General features: G+C 37.3%; 1 protein-coding gene across 1 annotated transcript in view; it reads left to right on the top strand.

Annotated features, from left to right (window-relative positions):
- Nucleotides 1–7,416: 7,416 nt before the first annotated feature.
- The window catches only part of col7a1 (collagen, type VII, alpha 1), a 94,352-nt gene continuing 74,825 nt past the window's right edge, over nucleotides 7,417–26,943 (top strand). The window contains exons 1-9 of the mRNA XM_053498170.1: nucleotides 7,417–7,624; nucleotides 19,526–19,596; nucleotides 20,405–20,585; nucleotides 22,025–22,181; nucleotides 22,650–22,743; nucleotides 23,144–23,302; nucleotides 23,384–23,541; nucleotides 24,043–24,172; nucleotides 24,312–24,431. Of these exons, the coding sequence (XP_053354145.1) occupies nucleotides 19,533–19,596; nucleotides 20,405–20,585; nucleotides 22,025–22,181; nucleotides 22,650–22,743; nucleotides 23,144–23,302; nucleotides 23,384–23,541; nucleotides 24,043–24,172; nucleotides 24,312–24,431 (1,063 nt within the window). The 5' untranslated portion in view covers nucleotides 7,417–7,624; nucleotides 19,526–19,532. The remainder of the gene's footprint in view (nucleotides 7,625–19,525; nucleotides 19,597–20,404; nucleotides 20,586–22,024; nucleotides 22,182–22,649; nucleotides 22,744–23,143; nucleotides 23,303–23,383; nucleotides 23,542–24,042; nucleotides 24,173–24,311; nucleotides 24,432–26,943) is intronic.

The raw sequence follows: 26,943 nt of genomic DNA on the forward strand, positions 1-26,943 counted from the left end.
TTAAACCAGAGTCCAAAAACTTACACGAGGAGTGCACTATTCACACACTGACCACTGGAGGGCGACACCAGGAGTAATGTCAGATTTCTGTGTGTGTGTGTGTGTGTGTGTGTGTGTGTGTGTGTGTGTGTGTGTGTGTGTGTGTGTGTGTGTTACAGTACTCCCATATCAGACCCTGGGAGAGCCAATATTTTATTTTCTGTTGTTACTAAAACAGGTCTAAAGCCTTCTGGCATCTTCACACGCTCTCTTCTCTCCATCCGTCTCTCTCATGAGCTTTCTGTCTATCTCCAGCACTCTCTCTCTCTCTCCTTCCAGTGTTTTCCATTTATTTAATATCTGTTTCTTTTTTGATTGTGTCTTTGTTGTTTTCTGTTTTTTATTTTCTTCTTCTTCTTATTATTATTATTATTAATGCTCCATTACTGTTTGCAGAATGTAATTCCCCCCAAATTAACATCTAATTATAGGAATGAAACACTTTGTGTCATGCTTTTATTGTAAAATAGTCAACAACACGGTGGTTTGATGAAGCAGATTTTTTTGTTACCATCCTGAAGTGAAATCTATTTAATTTAATCAATCTGTCTGAGTGGCTCTTATAGAAAATATACCCTCTGGCCATAAGAATCCAGAATTTCAGAGAGAGAAAAAGAGAAGAAAAGAAGTAGAAGAAGGAGAAGGAGAAGAGACATGGAAGAGAGAGATAGAAGAAGGAACAGAGGGAGAAAGAAACAGGCAAAAGATGAGAGAGGAAAAGAGTAAAAGAGACATGCAGAGAGAGAGAGAGAGAGAGAGAGACAGAAAGAGAGGGAGAAAGACAGAGAGGGAGACGATGTCTTTATCCAGGCAGAGAGACAGATAGACAAATGAATGCTAAGCAGAAGGCTCCACTCATTCTGCCCCTTTCATCCTGTTCTTCTCTTTAATGTTTACCAAGTGAGCCAGCAGCTAATCAGCATCTTTTCATTACAGCAAAGTGTGTGTGTGTGTATGTGTGTGTGTGTGTGTGTGTGTGTGTGTAAGAGAGAGAGAGAGAGAGAGAGAGAGTGTCTTGTGCTTTATTTCTAAGCTTTGGCAATACAAATGTAAATATTTGTCATGCCAGTAAAGCACAGTTGAATCTTGAATCTTGAATCTTGCGAGACAGAAAGAGAGAGAGAGAGAAAGAGAGAGAGAGAGAGAGAAAGAGAGCAGGAGAGAGAGAGAGAGAGAGACCACTTTGAGGTCCTTGTGCTCTCTCTTTTTTATGACTCTTTAATCCCTTGTTCTGAGATTTATCTTATCCTTCCTACTGACAGAAGCTTACATAGTGTGTGTGTGTGTGTGTGTGTGTGTGTGTGTGTGTGTGTGTGTGTGTGTGTGTGTGTGTGTGTGTTAATAAAAAACAGAATCTGTAATCTTTCCTGTCGGTCTCCTCTTTCACTCGAACAGTCATGCAGAGGAGCCCACATCCGGAGCGCTGGATCAGTAAGTCCTGGAAACAGAGGAAGAGAAATGAAGAGGGATGAAGCTCTGAGGCGGAGGAGGGAAAGGAGAGAACAAATTTCAGTAAACGGGTCTAAAATAAGCCCTTAAGCTTCAGATACACCCTTCAAATACCTACCTGTCCAAGTGACGAATGACAGCCTGACCTCTGTGTGTGTGTGTGTGTGTGTGTGTGTGTGTGTGTGTGTGTGTGTGTGTGTGTGTGTGTGTGTGTGAAAGAGAGAGAGAAAGAGAAAGAAAGAGAATAAATTAGTTATGACTTTTTAAAAGTTTCAGCACAACTTATTTTCCATACACACTCATACAGAGAGATTTGTCAGTTTATTAGGAACACATCCAGCCTCACTGCTTCGGCAGGTACCGCATGTGTAAGTTCTGTCTGCTATAAGTCATATTTAACCTGATTGATGAAAAAGGCAAAACAATTGACCTCAGTGTCTCTAAACGTGGCAGGATGTCATGTATTGGATTCTAACTCACCCCTGATGAAATATTAAGCTTTTCTCACACAAATGTTTCAAGGGTTTAAAAAAAGAAAAGGCGCCACCTGTGATCAGAAATAATGTGAATAAACCTCTGTGGGGTCCACGGCAAAACTGTTGATTTTGTGATGGTGGGAAGGTGGCGTAGTGGATGGCACAGTGGCCTCGCACCTCCAGGGGTGAGGGTCCAATTCTGTGTGCGTGGAGTTTACATGTTCTTCATGTGCTTGGTGAGATTTCTCTACAAGAACTCTGGTTTCTTCCTACAGTTTAAGCACATGCAGTTTAGGCTAATTGCCATTCCCAAAAACTAGTAGCCTAATGACATCCCATCCCAAGCGTCCCATGAGACAGGCTCCAGGCTGTACAGGATACGCGCTATAGAGAATGAGTAACAAATGAAATTCCTGCAGCAACTCCGCTTCATCACACCGTCCAGCCGTTGATTATTTTCCCATAAGGCTCAACATTTACTGTTGTGTTCCTCACTTGTTTGGGTGTCTGTAGCTACACCTGTCTTTTACACAACATATATTTTAATGAGCTGTTTCATTTCAGTCCGTCTTTGATCTCATCTTATTGTACACATGGGTGTTGACAGTAAAAGCCTCGGGAAATTTTTTTCTTAAATGCTAAGCATCCATCAGATATTCCTCACTCAATGCTGACGCATGTACTTATCACCTGAACCGTCCTCATAACTCATCCCTGGAAGCAGACTGAGGAACAGCGAAGCGAGCGAGTTGAGGAAGTAGAGCTCGTGAGAAGTCGCATCCATGTGCATGACATCACAGCATTACCATCTGATTTATCACTTCGATCTACACCAACATCTGTCTCACTGCTGCCTAGGCCTATGCACCAAAAAAATGCAGATGTGCATTCATGTGTGTTTGGTCAAAAGTCTGCGATAGACTATTGTAATTTTATTCATTGCTCACTCTGTTACATAATAAAATTCTACATGCTGGAGAAATAATATAAACCAAAATTATAAAACAGTATGCTTTTAAATAATGTATTTAGATTAATTACTTCTACTGAAAATACTTCTTTACTCTTTACAATGTACTCACCAAAACTGTCCTGGTTCTAGTCACATGACAGCTATACTGCAAATGGAAATAAAAAGGATATAGTGTTTAATTATGGCATAATTTAATTAAACTGAAAAAAGTGAGGATTGTTGTAGTGTAAGAGGAATAAACATCTTCTGCAAAGTAACAACTGTTTGAAGAAAAAAAAAACATTCTCAAAACCGAGGTTCTAAAACATTACATACTATTATTAATTAATGAAAGGAAACACAAGTGATAATTATTATTGCAGCACATAATTATGACTAACCTGTAATTAAAATCGTTGATTCTATGACAAAGAACAAAGTTGCATTTCTAGTAATTAAATGTTAATTACCTTTAATGTTTGGATAAAAAGTATGTTACATTTAATGTTTGGATAAAACAGTATTTGCATTGACCCATGACAAACTATTTACATTTTTGGCAAACCTACCCTGCATGTCTTCTTACGTGAAAGAAATATCAATGTAAAATTTCTCCACATGTGACTGCAAAGGTCTTAAACCTCCCTGGTTTCTTCATATTAAATTTAATTAAATGTACATTAAATTTGACATTAAAGCTGCAAACGGGTATTTAAAGACAATGTAAAAATGATTGTTTATGTAACAGCCTCAGCAGCGACCTCATTTCCCCTCTCGTCTGTTCCAACCACTCAGCATTCAGCATCAGCAGTAACTAATCACCGCCTGATCATCTGTCAGCATCAGCACCTGTTTCTCACTGGTTCATTTCTTCAGTTAGATGCTTTTTTATACTTGAATGATTCACAGTTCACTGTGTTGCTTAATGAACAGAAACCATTCAAGAAAAATTTCAAGAAAATTGGGCTGAAAATGAAAAAAGACCTTCAGGAAGCCTGGAGAACTATTCCTCAAGACTACTTAGAAAATACAACTAAGTTTCTTTTTTTCTTTATTTTTTTTTTTTTAAAACAGCATAGCATATTTATCTTCCACCTTCACAGCTTATACAGCCTCTCACACAGAACTGTTCAGTCAGATTTCCTCTTACTGACGGATACACACTTTCCACTTAAGTGTTTTACAAAACTTGATTGAAATTTTATCTCACAGCACAGACGTGTCAAAACTAGTCGAGTTAAAACTTAAGTAGTGTGATGAACGCCTCACACGTGAGACAGATGGCCTCCGGGCCTGGATTCCTGATGAGTTCAGATGCTTGGGTGTGGTGCAAAGGTGTGACTCTGTGTGAGAGTCAGGGAGTTTATAGGGTTTCAGATCCCTAGGAGGCATAACTGTTCATGAATTTAGACAGTTGTTACATCTCGTGTTGCCTAAAAGTGTGATTTATTTAAAGATAGAAATAGGGCATGATGTTTTTTCCCCCTGAAATTGTTGACAGTTTACTGGTTTAATTTAGCTGATTAAAAATTCTTGTGTTAATAATTTTATTTAAAATAATATTAACACATTTAAATTCTATTTGGTAATTATAAATGAATATAATTAATACTTTATTTAATACTAATATTATTACTAATACATTATTATTATTATTATTTAAAAAATGTTAACAATACTAATATAATTAATAGTACTTTGTAAAAGGGGTTGGGGGGGGGGGGGGTCTGGCACTTATCCCAGGGGACTCAGTGCACAAGGCGTGGTACACCCTCTATGTGGTGCCAACTCATCTCAAGACACAAGCACACACCCTCAAACACCCAACACCTCAGAAACACACACAGCTCACAGCTTATTATTTTACACAGCGAGCTAAACTAGATAGCGTAAACTTTTTTGTCCTAAAAACTTTCTTGTGCAAATCTTTTACAACAATGCTGTACGGGTCCATGCTCATGCACTCTTAATCACACAAATGTGTTTAAAGAAGTACATTAATATAGAAATATAATTTACTGTACAGTCCAAACTACTGTCTGAGAGCGAGAGAGAGAGAGAGAGAGAGAGAAAGGACCCAGGTGCAGACTTGTCATAAACAAACACTGTGAAAGACACAAATAAACATGAATAAGACTTGGGACATTTAGCTGATCACCAATTCAAGGAATCAACAACAATGCAATACAATCCCTGTTTAAGACAAGACTGTTATTACTTCCTGCAGTTGTGTGTAAAAGGCACTGGGGTGGAAATAGGGGTAGTTATTATTGTACCTTTAAGACAGCAGTGGAGGGGGTTATGGATGAAATGGGATCTGTTTGGAACACATCACACTTCTCAAAATGACACACTGCTGTTCTGCCATGCTTTGCTTTTTAAAGCAGCTAACCATACAGACGAAAAACAGCGAGTTTTTTTTTTAAGGCTCGAACTCCATCTGCTTCACTTCTCCTCCTAATGTGCCATTTCAGTGTCTATGTAAATGAGCTACTGCAGAGCGACGCCCCTTCAGGGGACAGCAGAGCTGAGCAATTGATCTTTTTGCAGACACATGACTACCATGACGTCAGTCACAATAGCAGATGGCAGAAGCACTGTTAAACGACATTAGGTTATTAAGTATTTTAATTGATAATCAGGTTTACTTTATTATTATTATTATTCTAACGTTATTACCTCAGACGGTGGACAATTATGTGATTTCCTCTGGATCTGGGGTTGTTTGATTGCAAAAACATTAGCGTTAGCTCATTCATTGTTTCGCTACAAATGAGATGATGAAATGGTTTGGGACATTCCCGCTAGCACCAGCATTTTTGATAGCATTGCCACTAACACTGCTGGGAAAGTAGAGACGTACACGAATGTATACAGTGATGTAATGATGTGACTCACTAACCCATGGAAAAGCAAAGCCAGTTTTTAGGAGGTTCGCTATTAAACCGGCTCTGAACCTGCACTAGCATCAGGCATGAACTAGCACCTGGTTCACTTGGGTAGAAAAGGGACTTCTGTTCCAATGAATGCCTGAAAACAGTTACAACTTTAACTCTGACTTTTAAAGAAGTGTTAAGACTATTGTACTGTAGGTAAGATGATTATTGGGGCAGTGGTAGCTCAAAGGGTTAAGGAACTGAGTTACTGATCAGAAGATCGGCGGTTCGATCTCCAGCTCCACTAGGTTGCCACTGTTGGGCCCTTCAGCAAGGTCCTCAACCCTAACTGCTCCAGGGGCCCTGTATTATGGCTGACCCCAGCTATGCTGGGATATGCGAAAAAGCAATTTCACTCTGGGATTAATAAAGTTCTTAATGTTTTAAATGTAATGGTCTTCTCACTTGTCTTCCCAAGAAGACCATTAGACAGCTGCAGCTCATCCAAAACGCTGCTCCCAGGATTCTGACTAGAACCAGAAAATCTGAGCACATCACACCAGTCCTCAGGTCCTTACATTGGCTTCCTGTAACATTTAGAATAGATTTTAAAGTCCTTTTACTCGTTTATAAATCACTCAATGGTCTAGAACCTAAGTACATTGCATATATGCTTGCTGAATATAAACCTAACACATCACTCGATCATTAGGTTCGAGTCAGTTAGAAATGCCAAGGGTTCACACAAAACAAGGAGAGTCTGCTTTCAGCTATTATGCTGCCTGCAATTGGAACCAGCTTCCAGAAGAGATCAGACGCACATTAGTCACTTTAAGTCATTAGTCACTTTAAATCTAGCCGTGCATTTATTGAATGAGAACTGTGCTACGTCCGAACTGACTGCACTATATTTTATGCATCATACATTTTCTATTTTTATTTGTTTAAAATCAACGTTTTGAATTGTTTTAAAAGTTTTTATTGCTAACTGTTTTATTTTAATTTTAATTTTAAATCATTTTAAAAGGTGTTTTGCTATTAATTTTAATTTCCTTTTATTTCTATTTTCTTCTCTTTTATGTAAAGCACTTTGAATTACCATTGTGTATAAAATGTGCTATACAAATAAACTTGCCTTGCTTAAGACTCCTTATGTAACTGTAAAAGAAAAGCTCATTACAGTTTCTGGCCAATGAAATTTAGGAATTCTACAATGATTAGATGACAAGATTTAAGCTTCAAATTCTTTCAACTTGTCCTCAGGCTGGAAACATCAATCTAATTTACAAACAAACACGGACACTTCCTCTTACATGAGCTAAATTTTGTTTACATTTTATTTAATCTGAAGTAAATAAACTCAGAGAAACACACTCCTGAAACAGAATGTGAACCAATGCTAAAAGGCGAGGAATTCTCCATGCTTTCTTTACCTGAGAGAAAAGGGCACGGATGAAACGTCATTCAGGTTCTGGCTGTCTGATTGGATGAATTCTAATGTATGCAGGCAGCGTTGTCAGGCACACAGGATTGATCTCCAAAGGGGGAAAAAGGAGGGAGAAGGAGGAAAGAGACAGTAAGTAAGACAGCTGCAGGCACCAGGACAAGTCTGGACTGCAGTCCCAGAGAGAGCTACAGTGCTGCTGAAGTATCGGCTTATACCAGGCTTGAAAAGACACTTTAGAGTCTTTGGAAAGGAGGGAAAATGTTACCTGGATGCTGATGGGCGCGTGAGACAGTCAGTGCAGTGCTCACCTGTGAGGGAAGCTCGTCTTTCTCAGAGGATTAACGTAATGCTTCAGGAGAGCTGAAGGGGTTCTGCACTTTCACAGGTAAGTTCCAGATTAAAATGGCTCCTTAGTGAAAGTTTCGGGAATATATAAGTGCAATGTAAATCAAAAGGCATTAGGTGGGTTTCATGCCATTAACTAGAGATGTAGGTGGGAGTTAATACAGGGGCAGTTGGAGTTCAGCCAAAAGTAACAAGCTTAATATAATTTATGAGAGTGTTTTTGGCAGCTATGGACTAAGACCTTTTGCTTCAGATATATATTTGTAATGTTGTTCATGCATTAAAACAATTAAAATGGGCAATTTGAGCATTTTCTTTGTATCTGCAGTAACAACATTTTCAAAGAACTATAAATTAAAGACAAAGGTGTCTGTATCCTTTCATGTCCTAACTTTGCTCCTGTTTCTAAACTTGCCACTCAGGTGTTTATTTGCTATGCACATCAGTAACACTTTATTTATTATTTATTGATATCAAATAATTAACCAGTAAGATTTAACAACATGATAGAATTGTTTATACTTCAGGTTACTAAGTTTCATATGAAAAGTGACTACACATAACAAATCAATTGGTTATAGCATCACAATTATGAAGTAATTAATACTAGCTAACTTGTAATTTTCTTTTAAGTTGCATTCAAATAAATGTAGATTTTCCTGTATTTCAAAAAAACAAAAACACATTCATTAAAAAAAATTCCAGATCTTTCATCAATAAAGAAAGATGAGCTGAGACTAAGGTTTGCAATTTTTTAACCAATAGATGAACATGTTAACAATTAATAATCATTAATGGTAACAAAACACTTGTTTTAATTTTTTTATTTAAACAATTTTAGTGACACAATCCCAACAAATTAGTTATGTAAGACAATTGAATGAAGTTTTGTCTTACAAACTTGTCTTAGTTTAAACAAACAGAATGAAATATAAATAATAAGTTGGTGGTGGTGGGGAGGGGGGGGGGGCGTGTGCAATGGAAAACACGCCCTCTTGTGGTGTATAAGTTAAGAGATACACAAGCTACAGAGACATATTGTGAAAAACAACTTATAGCTGCTGCAAAACAAGTAGACAAAACAAGTTGTTTTCTGGATGAACTTTAAACATTAATATACAAGAGTAAAAATAAAAAAGAATTTGTCATTATTTAATCATTTAAAAAGTTGACATTAAACATGACATCATGGAGAATAATTGACATCAGGGTAGTATAAATAACTTATTATTTTCCTTTAACAGCACCAAATAACCTCCTTATGTAAAATATGCTGTGTATCAAAAACACGCCGGAACCTCCTTGATATAAAGGTCTGCATTAAATTTCTTTATTAGTTGCATATTTTATTTTTTCACTTTGTGGAAAAATGTCCAACACACTTCCTCCAGTATTCTATCACACAGTTACTTTAACTACGAATTGATCTGGTTCCCTGAGTATTTTCCCATGATACCCCAGTGCAGTTCATTTACTGTACCAGTTGAGGATGTTAGCTAATTATGGAGTTGTGTTAAGAAAAGGAATGCAGGAGTATGCAAAGTGTGTTTTCTCTTAGTGCTGTGAAATAGTCCTACCACAGAGAGCATTAGTCTCAGTCGCATGTGGCTTGTGGTTTCTAGGATTAAGCAAGGTTTTTTTGTTCATGCACAAAAAGTTTTTATCACAAAGGATCTGTGCTCTTACTTTTTATTTTTCTTCTACTTGTCTTGGAGGGAAAAACTGTAAAAAAAAAAAAAAAAAAAAAGCCTGATGAAGTTGATGAAAAATGCAGGTCAAGTGCAGTGATTGCAGGACTATGTACCTGTGTCTGCTGATTAAACAGTCGTAGAGAATATTTTTGTAGGTGAATCCATGTTTTCAACACATCCATATTTGTTTCTGTTTAAGACGCTTCAGATTTTGAGGTTGTGATTGTAAAGATTTAAAACAGCATCAGATTTGTATCTCTTCTCAAGGATTTTACAAAACACAACCTCGTATACATCTGAATAGATGCTTATATAGCGTCCTGTCCCGCTGTTTGAACTTCATATCAAGACCGACTGACCGAACATTACATGAGTAAAAAGCCCTTGTTTTTTTCACAGCTGTTTTTTTTTTCAGGTCTCCTGATTATTGTGACTTTTACAGGGTTTGCATTTCATAAAATACTTCTCCTTAAGAGATATAATGAGAAATTAAAGCCCGAAGAGGTTAGGAAATATAGCGAGGTTTTATCATCTTCACTCTCTGGGGTAGCAGTGCTCTCTGATACAGCTGTGAGACACACCTGTTGATGCACGCTCGTATCTAATGAGGTGTTTAAGTTAAAGAGAGCTGCAAGAGATAATAAGAGGATCATACTGGCAAAGTAAAGAAAGTTATTAAATAAAAAAACACTTAGAATTACATATATCGCATGATATACTGTATTCCTACAAGCAGAGAGTAACATTTCTGTGTGAGTATGACGTTTAGCAAGGAATGAAACACACATGTGAGTGTTTATCATGATATCTAGTTGATGATATAGATTTTATTACAATTCTAAACAAGGTTGCATATAATTTGTATAGTTTAGATCACCACCTTCAGAATTATAGAGAAACTGCGCCATTTTACCACCTCAAATAGAAACATATATGAATTACATTTTTATTAAAAATATATATTTTGTAGTCAGCATGGTGATACACAAAAGAATTGCAATACATCACTGAATCGATCCCCCCCCACACACACACCTCTAGTAACTCTATATAACTCAGCGCTGCTGCACTACACACATCCCTGATGCTGTAAAGTGTTTCACTACACAGATTAATTAGTGTACACAGGTACGTGAAAATAAAGACCATGCTGACTAAAATAAAACCATCATATGTTATAACACTCCTGCTATAAGTAACATACGGTATACAAATGCACCAGACTGACTCAGAGCAGTGGGTAATATGTTGGTCTACTGATCTCAAGGTCACTGGTTTTAATCCCAGTGCAACCTTTAATAAGACTAGAGTATCTGATGAAATGCATGCAGGCTATTAGCATCAGCACCTCCGTTAGCCATATTAGCTACAAAGATTATAGACATAGGAAAGAAAGTCACTTTACTTTACGATAAGTTCTGGTTCCAAAGTAAAAAAAAAAAAAAAAGGTCGGTCTAAATGAGTTAACTTGCTGTTTATACATGAAAGGAGTTAATAAAGTTTCAGTACTGTACACAACCCTGTTATACACTGAGCTGCAACTGTTGGGCGCTCGAGCATGGAATCACTCTGGATGAGGGCATCTGCCATAAGTCTACATCATAAATCTAAATGATCTTCTTTCACTAGGGTGTGAGGGCAGAAAAATACAGTTACAGCCGCCTAAACACTGGCCAGTGTCTTTGTCTCAAGTTCATAAACAAAATGTGTTGCTTTAAAAATGTTGTTAGAAGATGATAATCATCATTCATGAGTGTATGAATGTAAATGTGGCGAAAATATCATTTGAACTTGTTTTTTTTTTTTCATAATTATTTTTGCCTTTTTTCATCAACAGACAAAAATTGCACATCATGAAAATAAAATTATTTTTTAGATTTGAGTTTTATCTTAAATTTGCTGAGAGGCCTGGTCAGTGTTTATGTAGTACAGTTAGTGTAAAGTGTGTTCTGTAGGCTACATTACAGCCAAAGACAAACTACAAGAGAAATGAGTGACATGTCAGTCCCTAGTGTGACCAAAAGTTTAGATTATTTTACTTATTCAGAATTCAGTTTTAATCCATTTTGGGTTCGATTTCTGGTCAAACAAACCACAGGACTTTAAATATAAAACTTGCCTCATAAATATTTACAACACAACCTGAGTGCATTATTTAATAAAAGCAGGCTATATTTAGATGAAGACGTGGTGGACCAAGAGTTGAAGAGTGTCTTCAGGCTACGTTTCGCTCCCGCATGGTCTTTACTGGACGAATTCAGCAGCTGTGATTCAGGCTCTGTGACTCCTCTGCTTCATCAGTTCAATCTGTTTCAGCCAGTTTGTGTCTCTCGTCTCATCCATTCCTTCATTCATTCAACCGTCTATTTACTTCCACACTTACCATCAAAATATGTCCAGCAGATGCACTTCAACGGCAGAGGAAATACCACCTCCCCTCATGCTCAGTGTGTGTGTGTGTGTTTGTGTTTGTGTGTGTGTGTGTGTGTGTGTATGTTTGTATGTGATGTAGAAAATGATCTGCTGTTAGTCTGAAGCTTTTTATTAGACGCTTCTCTTCAAGCTTCAGGCTTCCTGAGGTCAGTCCAATCTGTGTTGCGGCTTCATATGTTAATGCTGAGTGTTTCCTGTTTGTACTAGTCCCTTTATTATCCAGCTAAACTGTTCTGTTTAAACGATCTGCCAAGAAGACATCTGTGGATGTTAGGAAGGTCGTCTGAGTGCTAGACATGCTTTAGAGACCACAAAGCTCTGCCTGGTCGGATCGCTTAACCTGATCTTGTTTTACTGTATATTCTGAAAAGATCTTGACATTTCGCCCAGCTCTTGAATTTTAATAGTGTTATGATCATAATCATTTCTGACTAAATGCTAATAATGATAATGGCTAACAGATAAACATGCCTTCTGCAAACCAGATTCTGGAATTTTGTCCACGGTTTGGCCACGCCCCTTTCTTTTCCCTCTTTAAAGTCAACTTTAGACTCCTTTCCAAACGACGTCACCGATAGGATTATGTTTCATATACATTACATATACATTATACATACCTTATACATTATTTGATCTTTATTTTGTGTGTTTGTGTTTACACTATACACCTTTAGCTTTTATAAAAACCATAAATATTATGAATCGTATTGTAGAAATGTAGAATGCTGCTTTAAGGATGTACTGTAGCAGATGATCTTTATTCCGCGTTTGGCGTGTTACCGCTAAGGATGTAAAATCTGCAGGCTTAAACGTTCCAAGTTGCTAGATTAAACATGTTTTCAGGAAGAGAAAGTGGCTTAATTGCAGTCTTTAATGTAAAGGTAGAACACATGCACATACTGTATGACTCCTCTGTGAGTGAGTGAGTGAGTGAGTGAAATTTTTTTTTGCATGTTATTGACATGCATTTTGAAGCCCAGCCGTAAAAACTGACCAAAATCATTAAAAAAGGTGCACACGGTGCAAACAGGATCCAGGAACTCGCCAGGACGATGGCACAAGGATGGTGGTCATGATTACAATCCTTCTTTCAATCGGCAGTTTTAAAAATTTTGCATGGGCTGTATGGAAAGCCATAAGGCTAAACATTTGGTGAATATTTAAACTCTGAGACGGGGTAATAGTTACCCTTAATATGTTTTCTTTTTCACTCTGTTTGACCTATTTCCGCTTATTCATCATCAATTTTAAGGGTCGTTGTCCAACAGTTTGTAGCCCAGCAGTTGACATGCATTTTGTTCCCTCACTCTGCATCCTCTCGCTCGCCTCTCCAATACTCTCGCAATTTTACTTAAAGATCTTTTTCTATTGTTTCTTTCTAACCTGACATGACTTTTCCCCAGAGATTTAATGTTTTTAACCACTGAATGGTCAGTGGTTTAATGGGTAGCACTGTTTCTTTGCACCTCCAGAGTCCGGGTTCGATTCCCACCTCGGGGTCTGTGTGTATGGAGTTTGCATGTTCTCCCTGTTCTTAGTGGGTTTGCTCTGGGTAAACTGGTTTCCTCCCACAGTCCAAAACCATGTAGGTTAGGTTAATTGGAATTTCCAATTGTGTGTAGTGTGTGAATGAGCATGTGTGTGTCTGTGTGTGCCCTGTGATGGATTGGGAGCCATAAGACTTCTGAGATAGGCTCCAGGTCCCCCGTGACCCAGGATAAAGCGGGATAGACGATGAGTGAGTGAACATTGGTATAAATGTTATTTTGGTATATATTGGTATTTATAATAAGCAAATCAGTGTCTGACGAATTTAATTGTTGACTAGTTGGTGACGTCACTGTGCACATTGTTCTGGTCTGACATGTAGAGTAGGGATCAACGCTCATTTAACTGGAGTGAGCAATGGAGCAAAGACAAAACCTTCACAAGCAAAAACAACAACAACAACAAAGTATTGAAGCATTTAACTTATTTCACTTTCACAAGGGGAACCTACACAATACTTGGATTAAAGTTTTACCTTGTAATTTCATGGCTGATCGATGTATTCTTGAGTAAAGTATTCATCTACACTGTACTGTCTTTGTTGTTAATTAGCACTACAACATTATTATTATTAAAACATATAATTATGCCTAAAACAACCTACAGCTATATTTAAAAGCTGCCAGCTAAAGAAGAGCCATTGTGTAATTTCACAAATCATAATCCGAAAAGTTAAATATTAGTTTCAATGATCAAAGATTATTCTAAACTCAGAATAACCATTAGTTACATAAAACATGAATGATTTTGTAATTGCAATTGAAAACCTGATCTTTTATCTGATTGTGATTTATTATCTAAGTCATTGATAATATCCTATTACTATACGACTGTTTCTCATTTAAATCATCGTAATAATCTTATTTGATCTATTTTTAAGCCATCTTGTTTCACGTTTGCTGAATTTAAAGGTCTGTATTTTCTGTCTCTGTTTCTACAGTATAATCCGTCTCTATATACATACTAACACTGTCTCCCTAAAAGCAGTGTCAGTCACACTTTACACCCAGGAAACAACACACAGCCTATTATACAGTACTAAATATTTACGATTAACAGCTGTAAGATGCACGCGAGAGCAAAAATCAGGGTAAACTTATCGGGAAGGTGTTCAAATAAATCTTTTTTATCACAATATATTTCACCTTGTTATACTTGTTCCTACAAAACCCCCAAAAACAGAACATCTGTGTGTTATCTCAGGACTAGCTTATTTTTGGCTTTATCTCCATGTCTCCACTAATCCTGTCTTTACTTTTCTTTTATCCTTTCACTTGGTCTTCTTCCAAACTTGCACAGTTGATGCGTGAACAACCTTCAGGCTGTTTGCTGCATGTTTTTATTCTGAATTCATCCATATTTTCTTTTTCATTTCCACATTTCAGCCATAACATTAACATCATATAACATTACCATATTAACATTGATTATCAATTAATTATATACCAACTGATGACAGGATCATGGGCACACATGTGTGGATAATGTTTTTATTCACCCTCGTATATTCTTCATGCACAAAAATACCCGTACAGTATAATCTAGATAATTAACATTACATGCTCTAAACTAAGCATCAACTATACCTCTGTAGTACTAACTAGCTACTTGCTAACTTGATTATTGTAGAGCGTGAGCATTAGATTACTTTATGTCTTGTCTTCAGTCATTATTTTATCATATTTACTCTTGACTGTTTAAAATGGGGCCATGTTTGATGTTAGTCACATCTGCCCTTGAAGATTGTTTCACACTTTGTTAACATTTTCATAGACTTTCAGTCACCTTCAGGGGCCTCCTTAAAATTCAAGGTTCCAAGCAAAAGAGCTTTGAATCGATCGATCGGATTAAATATTTGGGCATTGCGATTTTTTATTTGAGTAGATTCAGTAGCACTAATGTTTTCTGTCTTTGTAGTTATATAAGCAGTTATATTTTTTACAACTTTTAAAGTACTAAAAACTGCTAAAAGTATCTTATAGACATAAAATGCTGTGTAACTTGTGTTGTAGATTGCTTAAATGTCATGAAATATATTTTTTTCTTGCCCACTGCTCTACACTCCAGTCCAGTAGGTGGCGGTAATGCCCCACCTGCTTATAAACTTGAGGGAAAAAAGTGAAGAAGTAATTTTTATTTTCAGCAAAAGCTGTGGTGTATTTTTTTCACTGTCCATTCCAGACCTTTTAATGTTTTTTAGTAATCAAAACTGACCCATCAATTCAATTACGTACAAAAATTTGCACGACTTAACCAACAGAAGATCTGCATTTGAATTGCACAGCTCAACCGAGCCATGAAGAAATGCACAAGCAGAATACAGATAGACTTTGATCTCTTTCTGTTTTTTGACCATGTAGCAAGTTACAGATCCTGTCCAAACAACCCTTTATTTTTGGTTTTTGTGTGTTTAGGCCTTAAAACTAGAGACATACAGACCAGAGGTTACAATAAATCCTCATCTATATTTCCAATATTGCTTAAATAGTAACAGCCTACACGTGTAGTTATTGTTAAATCACGGGGAAGTTTACAGAGGAGGGATACCTTTATTAATGAGCTGAAGTTCAGGGACATGATAAGACACGTCTCTCATGATACTCCTGGTTTCTGTGTCCTCTCTCTTCTCTTCTCCTGAGTCCACAAGTATTCAACACGTGTTCTCTCTGTGAACCAGGCCGGCTGTGTCAAAAACTCCATTCTGTGGTCAGTTAATTATTTCTGTGTGGATTTAGTGTCATGTTCTGCTGGAAGATTTCACCAGAACCTGGTTGCAGCTCGTTAGCAGAAGCCTGATCTGCTTTTATACCCTGCAGTGACTCGCTTTATGTCTTTTCAAAAGATATTCTGTCAAATGTCAGTTTCAGCAGATGCTAACATTCCACACCTTTTATTTTTGGCTTCCAGCTAGAAGAAGAAATCTTTTACATGATACACAAGTCATGTGCTGTTATATTCATGATTTATTTGAATGATGGATAACCTTTAACATGGAAAGTGGCAAGCCTCATGGCCTTACAGGGTGATCGTGTGTACACATGTACACTCATGCTTGCGTGTACGGACATGGCGTCTTGCCAGGGCCGCGGTGTTGGCTGGTACAATGCTGAGCTCCTGACCCTCGATGTGTTGAGGCGCACCCCTCAGCAAAATCATGTTCAAACTGCAGGTGCGATAAAGAGATGCTCGTTATGTCAGGATAAAGACGGCAAAACATCATCAGCTTTTGTGTAGTACAGCAGAGTATAAACCTAACTTGTCATGGAGCACCAAAACAAGTACTGAAGCAGGCAACAAATCGAGAGAGCTGAAAATACAACTGATAAAAAAGCGGGAAGTGAATGACACTTTAATATCCCCCAAGAACTGGGCACAGTGTGGCAATGCCAACCGAGTGTTTGTTAGTTTAACCTGGGTGAGCTTCTACGGTTAGGGTTAGAAAACACTATGGTAATTATATTAGATTAAAACATATTTACATTTGATTAGTTATGGAGGGCGTTCAAGCCAAACCAGACTTTTGGTTGTGCGGAATAACAGAACACGATTCTGAGAGTAAAACTCTCTTTGTTCTATACAATCATCTGCTACACTTATGCACTTATTCCAGTGTTTCACTAGTGCCTGGACACCATCAAAGCAAAAAGTTTACTAGCCATGATCTAAAACACTGGCCTACCAGGATCTCCTTTAACAGCCCAAACATGTGGAAATGGCTTGGAGGGATCAGGACTGTACGGGACATAACTCAGGCAATAACTCCCAGCCAAGTTCCTGTAACGTACAAGTGTTGATGGTGAATGATGGTGTGTACAGTTCACACAGACAGATGCATCTCGTCGGCAAGTTGGTAACAAATTATTCAAGGATCAGGCTTTTCATGCACTTGTAACTTGAACACTCCCTTACAGCTAAATAGTATAATAAACAAACCAACAAAACCAGCATGGTGTTTCTATCAGAGAACTTAACGAGTGCTTATAGATCACACTGCAACCAGAGCTTCAGGTGATGAACCTTGAACCTTTTTTTAAAAATAGATAACTCTGATTGGTCGTGCTAAATTCGCTTTTTTAATTATTACAAAAAATGTAAGTTGTTTTAAAGATGTTTTACCATACATGATAAATTCTGGGAGTGTTATATATGAGCTCGGGATTTTTAATCAGTGCCAATCATCTACTGTACGTTCCTCTCTTGTGTGGATTAATCTAATCTAATAAACCAGATCAGACAGTGAGCTAAAAACAAACATTACTTGAATATACAATACTGGGATCAAATGTGTGTGTGTGTGTGTGTGTGTGTGTGTGTGTGTGTAGGTGTGTCAATACTATTCAGGATAAAGTTATGGTACAGGTTTAAACTCCTTAACCCTTAAGGGCATTAAATCACATAAACCCAAATCAAACACTCCAGACTTATTAGAAGCTTCTGTACATGAAAAAAAAAGTTTAACTTTCCAGACATTAGAGTCATAGGAAAAGAAACCCCAGACTTACTCATTATCTCTGCCTGAATTCAGTCTTTAAAGGTCTGATGACATGTTTATGGATGTAGACGTGTGTTGGAAACTATCTACAGTACCTGTACCTTCCCCTGCTCGGGGAGACAACAGGACATGTTCAGCTTAGCCTGCTCTTTCTTTATGGACTTGTGTTTGCTCTAGACATATGAAGAGAAGGAGGATGTTCATCTTTGAGGCACAAGATGAGGCATGTTTCTGCGACTTGACAGCCTTTATGTCATTGTATACAATCATTACATTGGTTGATATTGAATGTTACATCAATCACCAGTTTATTATTGCAAGTCACATTGAACTGCTGAAGTATCTGCATGAACAATATCTCCAGCTTGTGATGTGAAGCTGTTAACGCCACGATGCTCTCAAAAATTAACTGGAGGTGATGATTAATGGTCTAAAACAGCAGCTTCGAGAGTGGCATTGACGTTTTTATATTATCATATCATTTTAATATGTTTAATATAATTTCTAGGAAACAAAAGTCAGGGGAAAAAGTGTGCTTTGTATGAGATATGACAATTAACACATTATTTCAATGTTTATTAGATACTTTTGATAGTCTTAAATATTCCTAAATCTTTAAGAAATATATTTGCTTGAGACAACACAGACAGTAAATGTTAGTGGTATTGAATTAAATCAAATTGAAAATTGCAACTCCCCAAAACAGTCTGTCAGTCTACACATATTCCACAGACCTAGTGGCTGTAGATACAGTAATAGCTACAGATACAGTAATGTATTAATATAAGTGCATTAATTTAAACCTCTGATTTGCAGATGCACTACTGTACATACTCAGTAAGACTGTAACTGATGAGGAGCTACTGTACATACACATTTGCTAAAGTGATTATAGAGGATTTTAGGCCCGCTTCTTTACTAGTTAACGTTAAATTCTTATGCCAGTTTTACAGATATTTATCAACTTTAGACTCCGGATTGATGGTGCACTCAGTGCTACAGTTACCTTTACAACACCATGACATTGAGTTTATCATGTTGGTAAAGATGGGGAGGTTTGGATCAGTAGATAGAGAGATACTTACTCACTTACTCATTTACTCCCTCACTTACTCCCTCCCTCACTCATTCACTCCCTCACTCTCTTACTCCCTCCATCACTTCCTCCCTCCCTACCTCCCTCACTCCCTTCCTCCCTACCTCCCTACCTACCTCACTCACTCCCTTACTTCCTCACTCCCTCTCTCACTCCCTTACTCACTTCCTGACTCGCAATAGATACAGTAACAGAGCACAGGTTGTAGATGTGATGGCACATTGTATATCACATATAATCGGGGCCAGGGTTAGCTCAGTGGTTAAGGCATTGGACTACGGTTCGGAAGATCCCAGGTTCAAACCCCACAACCACCAAGTTGCCACTGTTGGGCCCTTGAGCAAGGCCCTTAACCCTCAACTGCTCAGATGTGTAATGAGATAAAAAAAAAAATTGAAGTCGCTCTGGATAAGAGTGTCTGCCAAATGCCTAAATGTAAATATAATCAGTATACACAGAGTAATGCAAGAATTGACCAAAGTTACTAGTGCAACACTTATAAACTACAAGATATATAAGAAGTGTATAAATAAAGCACATAAATTACAAGTAAAAAACAACAACAACAACAACAAGTGACGGTTGGGCCTGTCAGTACTATAATAACATATTGATGCACTGCATGCTGGGTATTGTAGTGTTTGGATAAAAACATGATGGGATTATGCTGTGTTTGTTCAGAGTAAAGATGTGGCACCGGGCGTTGGTGGCTGCGGTCTTGCTGTCTCTCCCGAACAGATCTACAGCTCAAGGTAACGACTTAACAAAAGCTCAGCCACATAACGCACCAACACCAGTGTTGAAAAAAGAGTGAGTGAATGTAATTTAGCTGAATGCTCATGGTTCCATTTTACACTTATCTTAAATTAATGTAAAAACATGTGAGTTGGTGATGTTTTAAACTCTTGTTTTAACTTTGATACATCACTCTAATACACAGTATTAATGTTGTTCTCACAACCTTTTGTAGAGATTTTATCAGGCGTTACTTACAAGAATTTGATACTGAAGCTGAAATGTGTTAAAATCAGTGATATCAGTGTCTGTCATTTAGACCAGAGAAAGAATTCAGATAATCTCACTGCATTTACAGAAAGTTAAAACAAACACCTTGAGAATCGAACCTAATTTCATAACTTACTCTCATGGAAGCTGCCCAACCCGTTATAATACTCACATGAATAGATAAAATAATTATAATAAACACAACAGGATAGATCTTCAGAAACACTGTTGTGTGGGATTCACAGGAGTTTAATGAATGTGAAATGAAGGAGAAATAAAATCTTACTCAGTAATAAGCTACATTTTACATTAAGGACTAAAGAACATAAATAGATGGCCTTGACCTTTGACCTTTCCTGTCTTGTATCCAGCACACATCAGGTCCTGTGATTATGAAACAATTTGGAGAAGCATCCTGAGTCCTGTAATAAATACTGTATATAGCTGGATATTAAAAGTGAATCTCTTATAAAGTCAGATTAATGATTCTGCCGAACGTCCCGTCATGTCACACTTTACGCAACGCGCTGACTAAACGCCTTTCTCCGCACACAGGCACGTGTAATAATGTCGCCGCTGCGGATATCGTCTTCCTGGTGGACGGATCGTCCAGTATCGGGCGTGCCAACTTTGGTCTTGTAAGGAGTTTCATGGCAGGGCTGATCAGACCCTACACGCAAGCAGTGGGAGCATCTGGCATCCGGGTCGGAGCGGTGCAGTACAGCGACACGGCGAGGTTTGTCTCTCTTTAGCTGTCATTTGACTCTGTCCATCCTGTTACCGTGAATACTGTACAAATCAGCTGTTAGTTCACACAATCATACAGGATGTCACATGTATAAGTGAACTGTGCTGTAACTACACCCGGCTCCGCAAACTCTTACAGAACACGAGTCCTTAGCAGAAGGTCACCTTGCAGAATATCTGCATGAACTGATGAACACATCCTTCACCAAACTGTCTTTCTTGTGTTTAACACGCCCAGAGTGAATGAGTGCAGTTAGTATTTGTCATTGATTAGATGTGCTGTGACTCACTTTCACAGCCTTTTTCAGCATCTATTTTATGTATCATCTATCCTCAGTCACCTTATTATCTGTGTTAAACTCACCGCTGTCACACACAGCCAAGTAACCGCACAGCGATTATGGGAAGCCGTTAGAATCAAACACGGTCATATGATTAATACGCGTAAAAATAATTAGTAGCGTTAAAATTTTAAGAATAATCACATGCGTTAATGTGTTAATATCTACGTGTTAATGTGTTAATGTGTTAATATAATACGTGTAAATACTAGTAAAAACACATGCTAATTTGATTACATGAGCACGAAACATGAAGCTTATTGAGTAAGAGGGATTATGGATCGAATTGCATGATTTCCATGGACAAAAGCAGGCACATCTTGTCTGGATTTGAGTTTTTGTACTGATGAATAAACAATTTGAAAAGAAAACAACATATTAGATGACAGACCAGTTTTCAGACGGAAACTAAAAACCTTAATGGAGGCTCCTGGGTTTTAGAATGAAAATAGAAAGGAGTCAGTGTGACACAGTTACGCTTAATACAAAAAAAATGTTAAAAGCAAAGACGCATTTGAGATCATTTCTACATGAAAGAGTAATAAAATAAACACTCAATATTACAATATTTGGTGTGAAAACTCTCTGCTTGAATATAATCAGTAGTGTTACTGTATATATAGACGTGTGCTCTTTGTAAAACTTTCTTTTATGTAGAAATGTTTTTAAAGGCATCTTTGCTTATGGCATTTTTTTTTCTTGTATGTGCCCAACATCTTTGCACAGTACTGTAGATAAAACAGCTGGTAGGTTTTACTGAGCGTGCTGGACAATATGAGTTCTTCTGATAACTTTGTCACACTGCTAGGGTTAGAGTTAGCTCCTTTCTATTTTCTTACGTTTTTTTCCCGTTTGAAAATGTATGTTATGTTGCTTTATTTACAGGCACGCGGATATTCTTCCTTAATGTTATTTATTTATACTTTTTAAAGGTATGTTTAGAAATACTGAATGATTTTGTGCATAATAAAAAAAGCATGATAAACAAACATTATAACCCAATTTGTACTAAAGATAATACTAGACTTTTGCTCAGTACTGTACATGGTACACAGCCTTACTGTTAAACGTCTCTCGCTGTACTCAGGGTGGAGTTCACCTTCACGGCGTATTTAAGTGGTACGGAGCTGCTGAGTGCCATCGAGAGCCTCAACTATAAAGGAGGGAACACTCGCACTGGAGCCGGCCTTAAGTACATCGCAGATAACTTCTTCAACCCCAGAACAACCAGGGATGTGCCCAAGGTGAGCTGAGGAGCACTCTCAAAAGAAACACGTGTTCCTTATGGCGTCTCTACAGTCTGAAATAATGTATAATGAGTTTACAGATGGCTTTTTAAAAAATTTTTTAAACAGATTAAAATGATTCTTGCTGTATTTTTGGCCATTTTATGTTTAAATGCAAAACTTACTTTTAATATTTGAAGTAAAATATAGTCATAGATGTTGAGTTAAATTCTAATAAAGTTTTTTTTCCATTGAATATTGAAATAATAATTTTAAACATAATTAACACAATACTTTTTTATGTTTTAATTATTTGAGATATGAATGATGCATGTCTTTACACGTGAAGCATTTTTAGAATTTAAACTCAAGAAACAATATTATTATAAATAATGTTTATATTAAATAATAAGCACTGATGGAAACAATTAATTATTTTTTAACATCTCTCTCTCTCTCTCTCTCTCTCTCTCTCTCTTATCCAAGCTTGCTATTCTTATCACAGATGGGAAATCTCAGGACAACGTTCAGGATCCTGCTGAGAAACTGCGCAGTTTAGGAGTCAAGATATTTGCCGTGGGTGAGAACTGCGACTTGAATATCTCGTGATTATGTAATACCAATTTTTTTCTTCTTTAAATACAGATACTGATGTGAGTATCAGCTGAATTTTTTTTTATTATTATTATTTTATACAATAACAGACAGACTTCATTTTATGCAGCTAAATGTACGTGACTTAAATATACAAAACAGCAGCTTTTTTTATTCTGTTAAAAATAAACACAAAAACAAACAAAATAAAAAAGTATAAAATCTCTATTTAATAAAATGAATCCTGACGAAAATCTGTTCATGTTATATTTGTTAAAAGATTGGATTTGATCAGATTACTTCTATTGCACTTTACTTAATTCTTGATTCCTCTTTTTGTTTATTATCAGCATTATTGGCCTTGTCACTGATACTCTCCCTCTCAGGTATAAAGAGTGCGGATCAGAGGGAACTGGAGCTCATTTCATCGTCTCCTCAGAGTGAATTCACTTCCTTCATTGACAAGTTTAAGGATCTGAGCTCTTTACTGCCCACACTGTCTCCTCGTGTCTGCTCGGCGTCCGGCGGATCGTATTCGAGCGATGGTACTCAGAAACAGAAGCGTCATCCTCTGTGCTTTTAAACACACGTGCAGTTCTCACGTCTGTGTCTGCTCTCGTTCTCAGCTGCCTTCAGCGGCCCGGCTGACTTGAAGTTTATAGATGAGACCACGAGTTCGATTCGGTTCAGGTGGACGGCTGCAGGAGGGCCCGTAACCGGCTATCTGGTCCAGTACATGCCGTTGTCTGGTCTGGGGCAGCCAGTAAGAGCAGAGATGCGCGAGGTGAGAGGGGACTGGGGCTACACTGGTGGATGGGCATGAGCAGGGGAAGATCAGGGCTTAGGGCTTTGGACAACTGATCAGAAGGTCTCAGGTTCAAACCCCAGCAAAACTGTTGGGCCCTTAACCCTTACCTCAGATGAATGAAAAAAAAGTATGCCTTTACAAGTTTTTAAACACAAAGTCAACATCACTGGGGATGAATACTACTGTTATTATTATTATTAATAATAATAATAATAATAATAATAATAATAACAATAATCACTCACTGACTCACTCAATGTCTATATTACTGTCATGTATTATTTTTATTCTTCTTCTTATTATTATTATTGTTATTATTATACACTTGAATCTAAAAGTAAAGATTAGGAAAGTTCCTTTTTATGCTTTGACAAGCACAGGCGAAGAAAGCTGAGGTATAAATGCTGATGTGGAATGTGTCAAGCTCTATGACACAGATTTCAAACACTGATACATGTTGATTCATTTGGCTCTCAGGAGACGGTGCCAGCCAGTCAGCAGGCCTACTTGGCACGTGATCTGCTCTCGGGCACAGACTATTTGGTGTCGGTTATCGCCCAGTACCCCAACAGCGTGGGCGAGTCCGTGTCTGCCAAGGCTCGAACGAGTGAGAGGAACAGCGTACATCTGGAGAACATGCACACCTTTACATACATGCCCATGCTTGAGCTAACAATAGAACAAATACTACTAAGAGAGATTATAAGTTATAAAAGGCATGATAAATGTTAATTCCTCTTTCTCAGGGTCTGTGCAGGGTGTGGCCACGCTGCGGTTGGTACAGGCAGGATTCTTTACTTTAGCTCTGGCATGGGATCGTCCATCTGGCTCTATACAGGGCTACAGGATTACATATGGACCCAGAGGTAACACACACACACACACACACACACACACACACACACACACACACACACTTATGCAGTATATATATATATATATATATATATATGTATGGAAAAGGAAGGTTGGATGTGTATTGTAGCAAAAGTGAGTAAAATATAAAAAAATATGAGAAATGAGAGGTTGTGTTAATGTTAGTGTTATAGTCAAGTACTTAAAGATGCAGATCTGCCTTCACTCTGGTTTACATGTTGCTATGGTGTTGAGGGAGACGCCTGGACACTATGCTTGAGTTAACATTGCTTGATTGTGATTTTTTTTTATTGCACTTGAAAATTTTTATTTAAAAGAAATTCTGATTATTCTCTTACATTGGCAGCAATATTTCTTTCAATTCTCACATTTTTTATTATTATTTTTCTCACAATTGCAACTTTATCCCTTGCAATATTTTAAAACATTTTCTGATGATGCTAATTTTTCTTTAAACCAAATTCTAACTTTTTTTTCTTGCAGTTACATCTTTATAATTTGACTTTTTCTGATAATCCTGACCATTTTCTTGTAACTGAGAGTTTTTTTTTTTTTTTTTTTTTTTTTACATAATTCTTATGTAATTATTATTGTTTTCTTACAATTATAAATTTATTTCATTCATTTTAGATTTTTTTTTACTATTATCTTGATTGTTTCACTATTTGGATTTAAATTTTCTCTATCTGACATTTTTATAGTAATTCAGATTTTTTTCTCCCAGATGCTAATACTCCTAATTTGTGTTTCCTGCAGTTTTATATTTATAATAAAACTTTCTTTTGCAGTCAGGATTTTATTCCTCCTCTGCACCTTCTTAGCTAAAAAAAAAGGGAGCAGTTTTAGGCCTGGTTTCACAAACTTTGAGATCTTTTTTTTTAATAAAACTTACACACTGTATTATCCCAAGACTCTCAGCTCTGGAGAAGTTTAAACAAGACAGATGAAGCGAGAGGCGAAGCCTCGTTCTGCACCAACAAATTCAAACTTTAGCCTTACAACATGGGTATCAGTGGATGCACCAAAAATGTTGGATACCTGAGATAATTACTGGCTGAGAGCAGCTCAGTGTCTGTCAGACAGAGGATTAGTTTAATTCCAAGTGATTATTTCAGTAACAAAAATATGTTTTGTGTAAAACCATGCCGAAAACAGTCCTCTACCATCACATCCATGTTCTTGTGTAACAGTTCCCTCACTAGCGAACGTCCTGCACAGGAGCCAACGCTGCCTGATTGGCTCAAACAGCACGAGAAATCAACTCACGAATTGCAAGAAACATACAGTAGTTGCAAGAAATACTGTAAAGTCATAAGTAAGCAGATGTGCGGAAAGTGTGCAGAGTAATGACGCAGATGTGTGTCTCTGCGCGCACAGTTAAACTTCAGCACTTTTTTTCTTGTGCGGTTTTGGCTCCAGCAGGGGGCAGCACGAAGACTAGAGCAGGCCTGCAAATAATCAACGTCGTCAAGTTAGTTGGTATAGAATTTAATTATCTATTGCTTTGATTAGTTATATCCGCTTGATCCTGGTGCAAGCCGTGAATGCTCTGCCGTGTAGGTGTGAGGCTGAAGTGAAGTGAGTAATAGTGCGATAGCAAACACTAGGACATGATCACAACTAAAAATCTCATTTACTCTTAACTCAGCCGCTAGAATCAGTGGGAAAGACTTTGTGCTGACGGGGCGTGGTCACACTTCACTTTGCTTGACTACGCCCCTACAATAGTTATAATAGTTTTGTCCCTTAAAAGCTAACAAAAACTTTTTTCTTTTCTGCACTAGAGCTTGGTCTGATTATCCTTCATCAGTAGTCATTTAATCAACTTTTAATCAATTTTTCCCCCTTTTGATAAATCAGCAAACACATTTATTATAATTATAATTATTATTATTTAATAGCACAGAATGCTAGGATGTATGAACTATATAGGACTTTTTATGTGTTTTACTTTTTATATATTTTACTTTTTAAGTGTTTATCTTTTCATTCATCCCATGGCTTTTATTCCTTTTTAAAAAAAATTAAGCTGCCTCTTAACCTTGAATGCATTTACTCAATACATTTACCCCTCGTAAATTATCTTGCCAATATTTTTTTCCCACTCAGATCCTGACTCTATATGTACTTCAGGTTAGATGCAAACATTTGTATTTTATTATCCAGGAAGTGATGGAACAATTCACAACTGAGAGAGCTTTTGTTCTGTATTGAATTGCTTAGGAATTGCTAAGGGGCGTTCTCCGTCTGTTGTGTGTCTCCTATGATTACTGTTTGATTTGGCAGATATTACCAGGTCAGAGTAGGTGTGTCTCTATATTTAGCCAGATCTGTGGCTTTTATATACATGTTGAGAAATGTCTGTCCCGGTCCAGGTGTCTGTCTCTCGAGGTGTCTGTCTTTTTGTTGTTCTGAGCGTAAATATACTGTATATATATATATATATATATATATATCTGTGTGTCATTTAAGGTGAAATGCTGTGTCTCATAAGCCTGGGAG

The sequence above is a fragment of the Clarias gariepinus genome, chromosome 6 (assembly GCF_024256425.1).
Source record: "Clarias gariepinus isolate MV-2021 ecotype Netherlands chromosome 6, CGAR_prim_01v2, whole genome shotgun sequence".
NCBI classification, from domain to species: Eukaryota; Metazoa; Chordata; class Actinopteri; order Siluriformes; family Clariidae; genus Clarias; species Clarias gariepinus.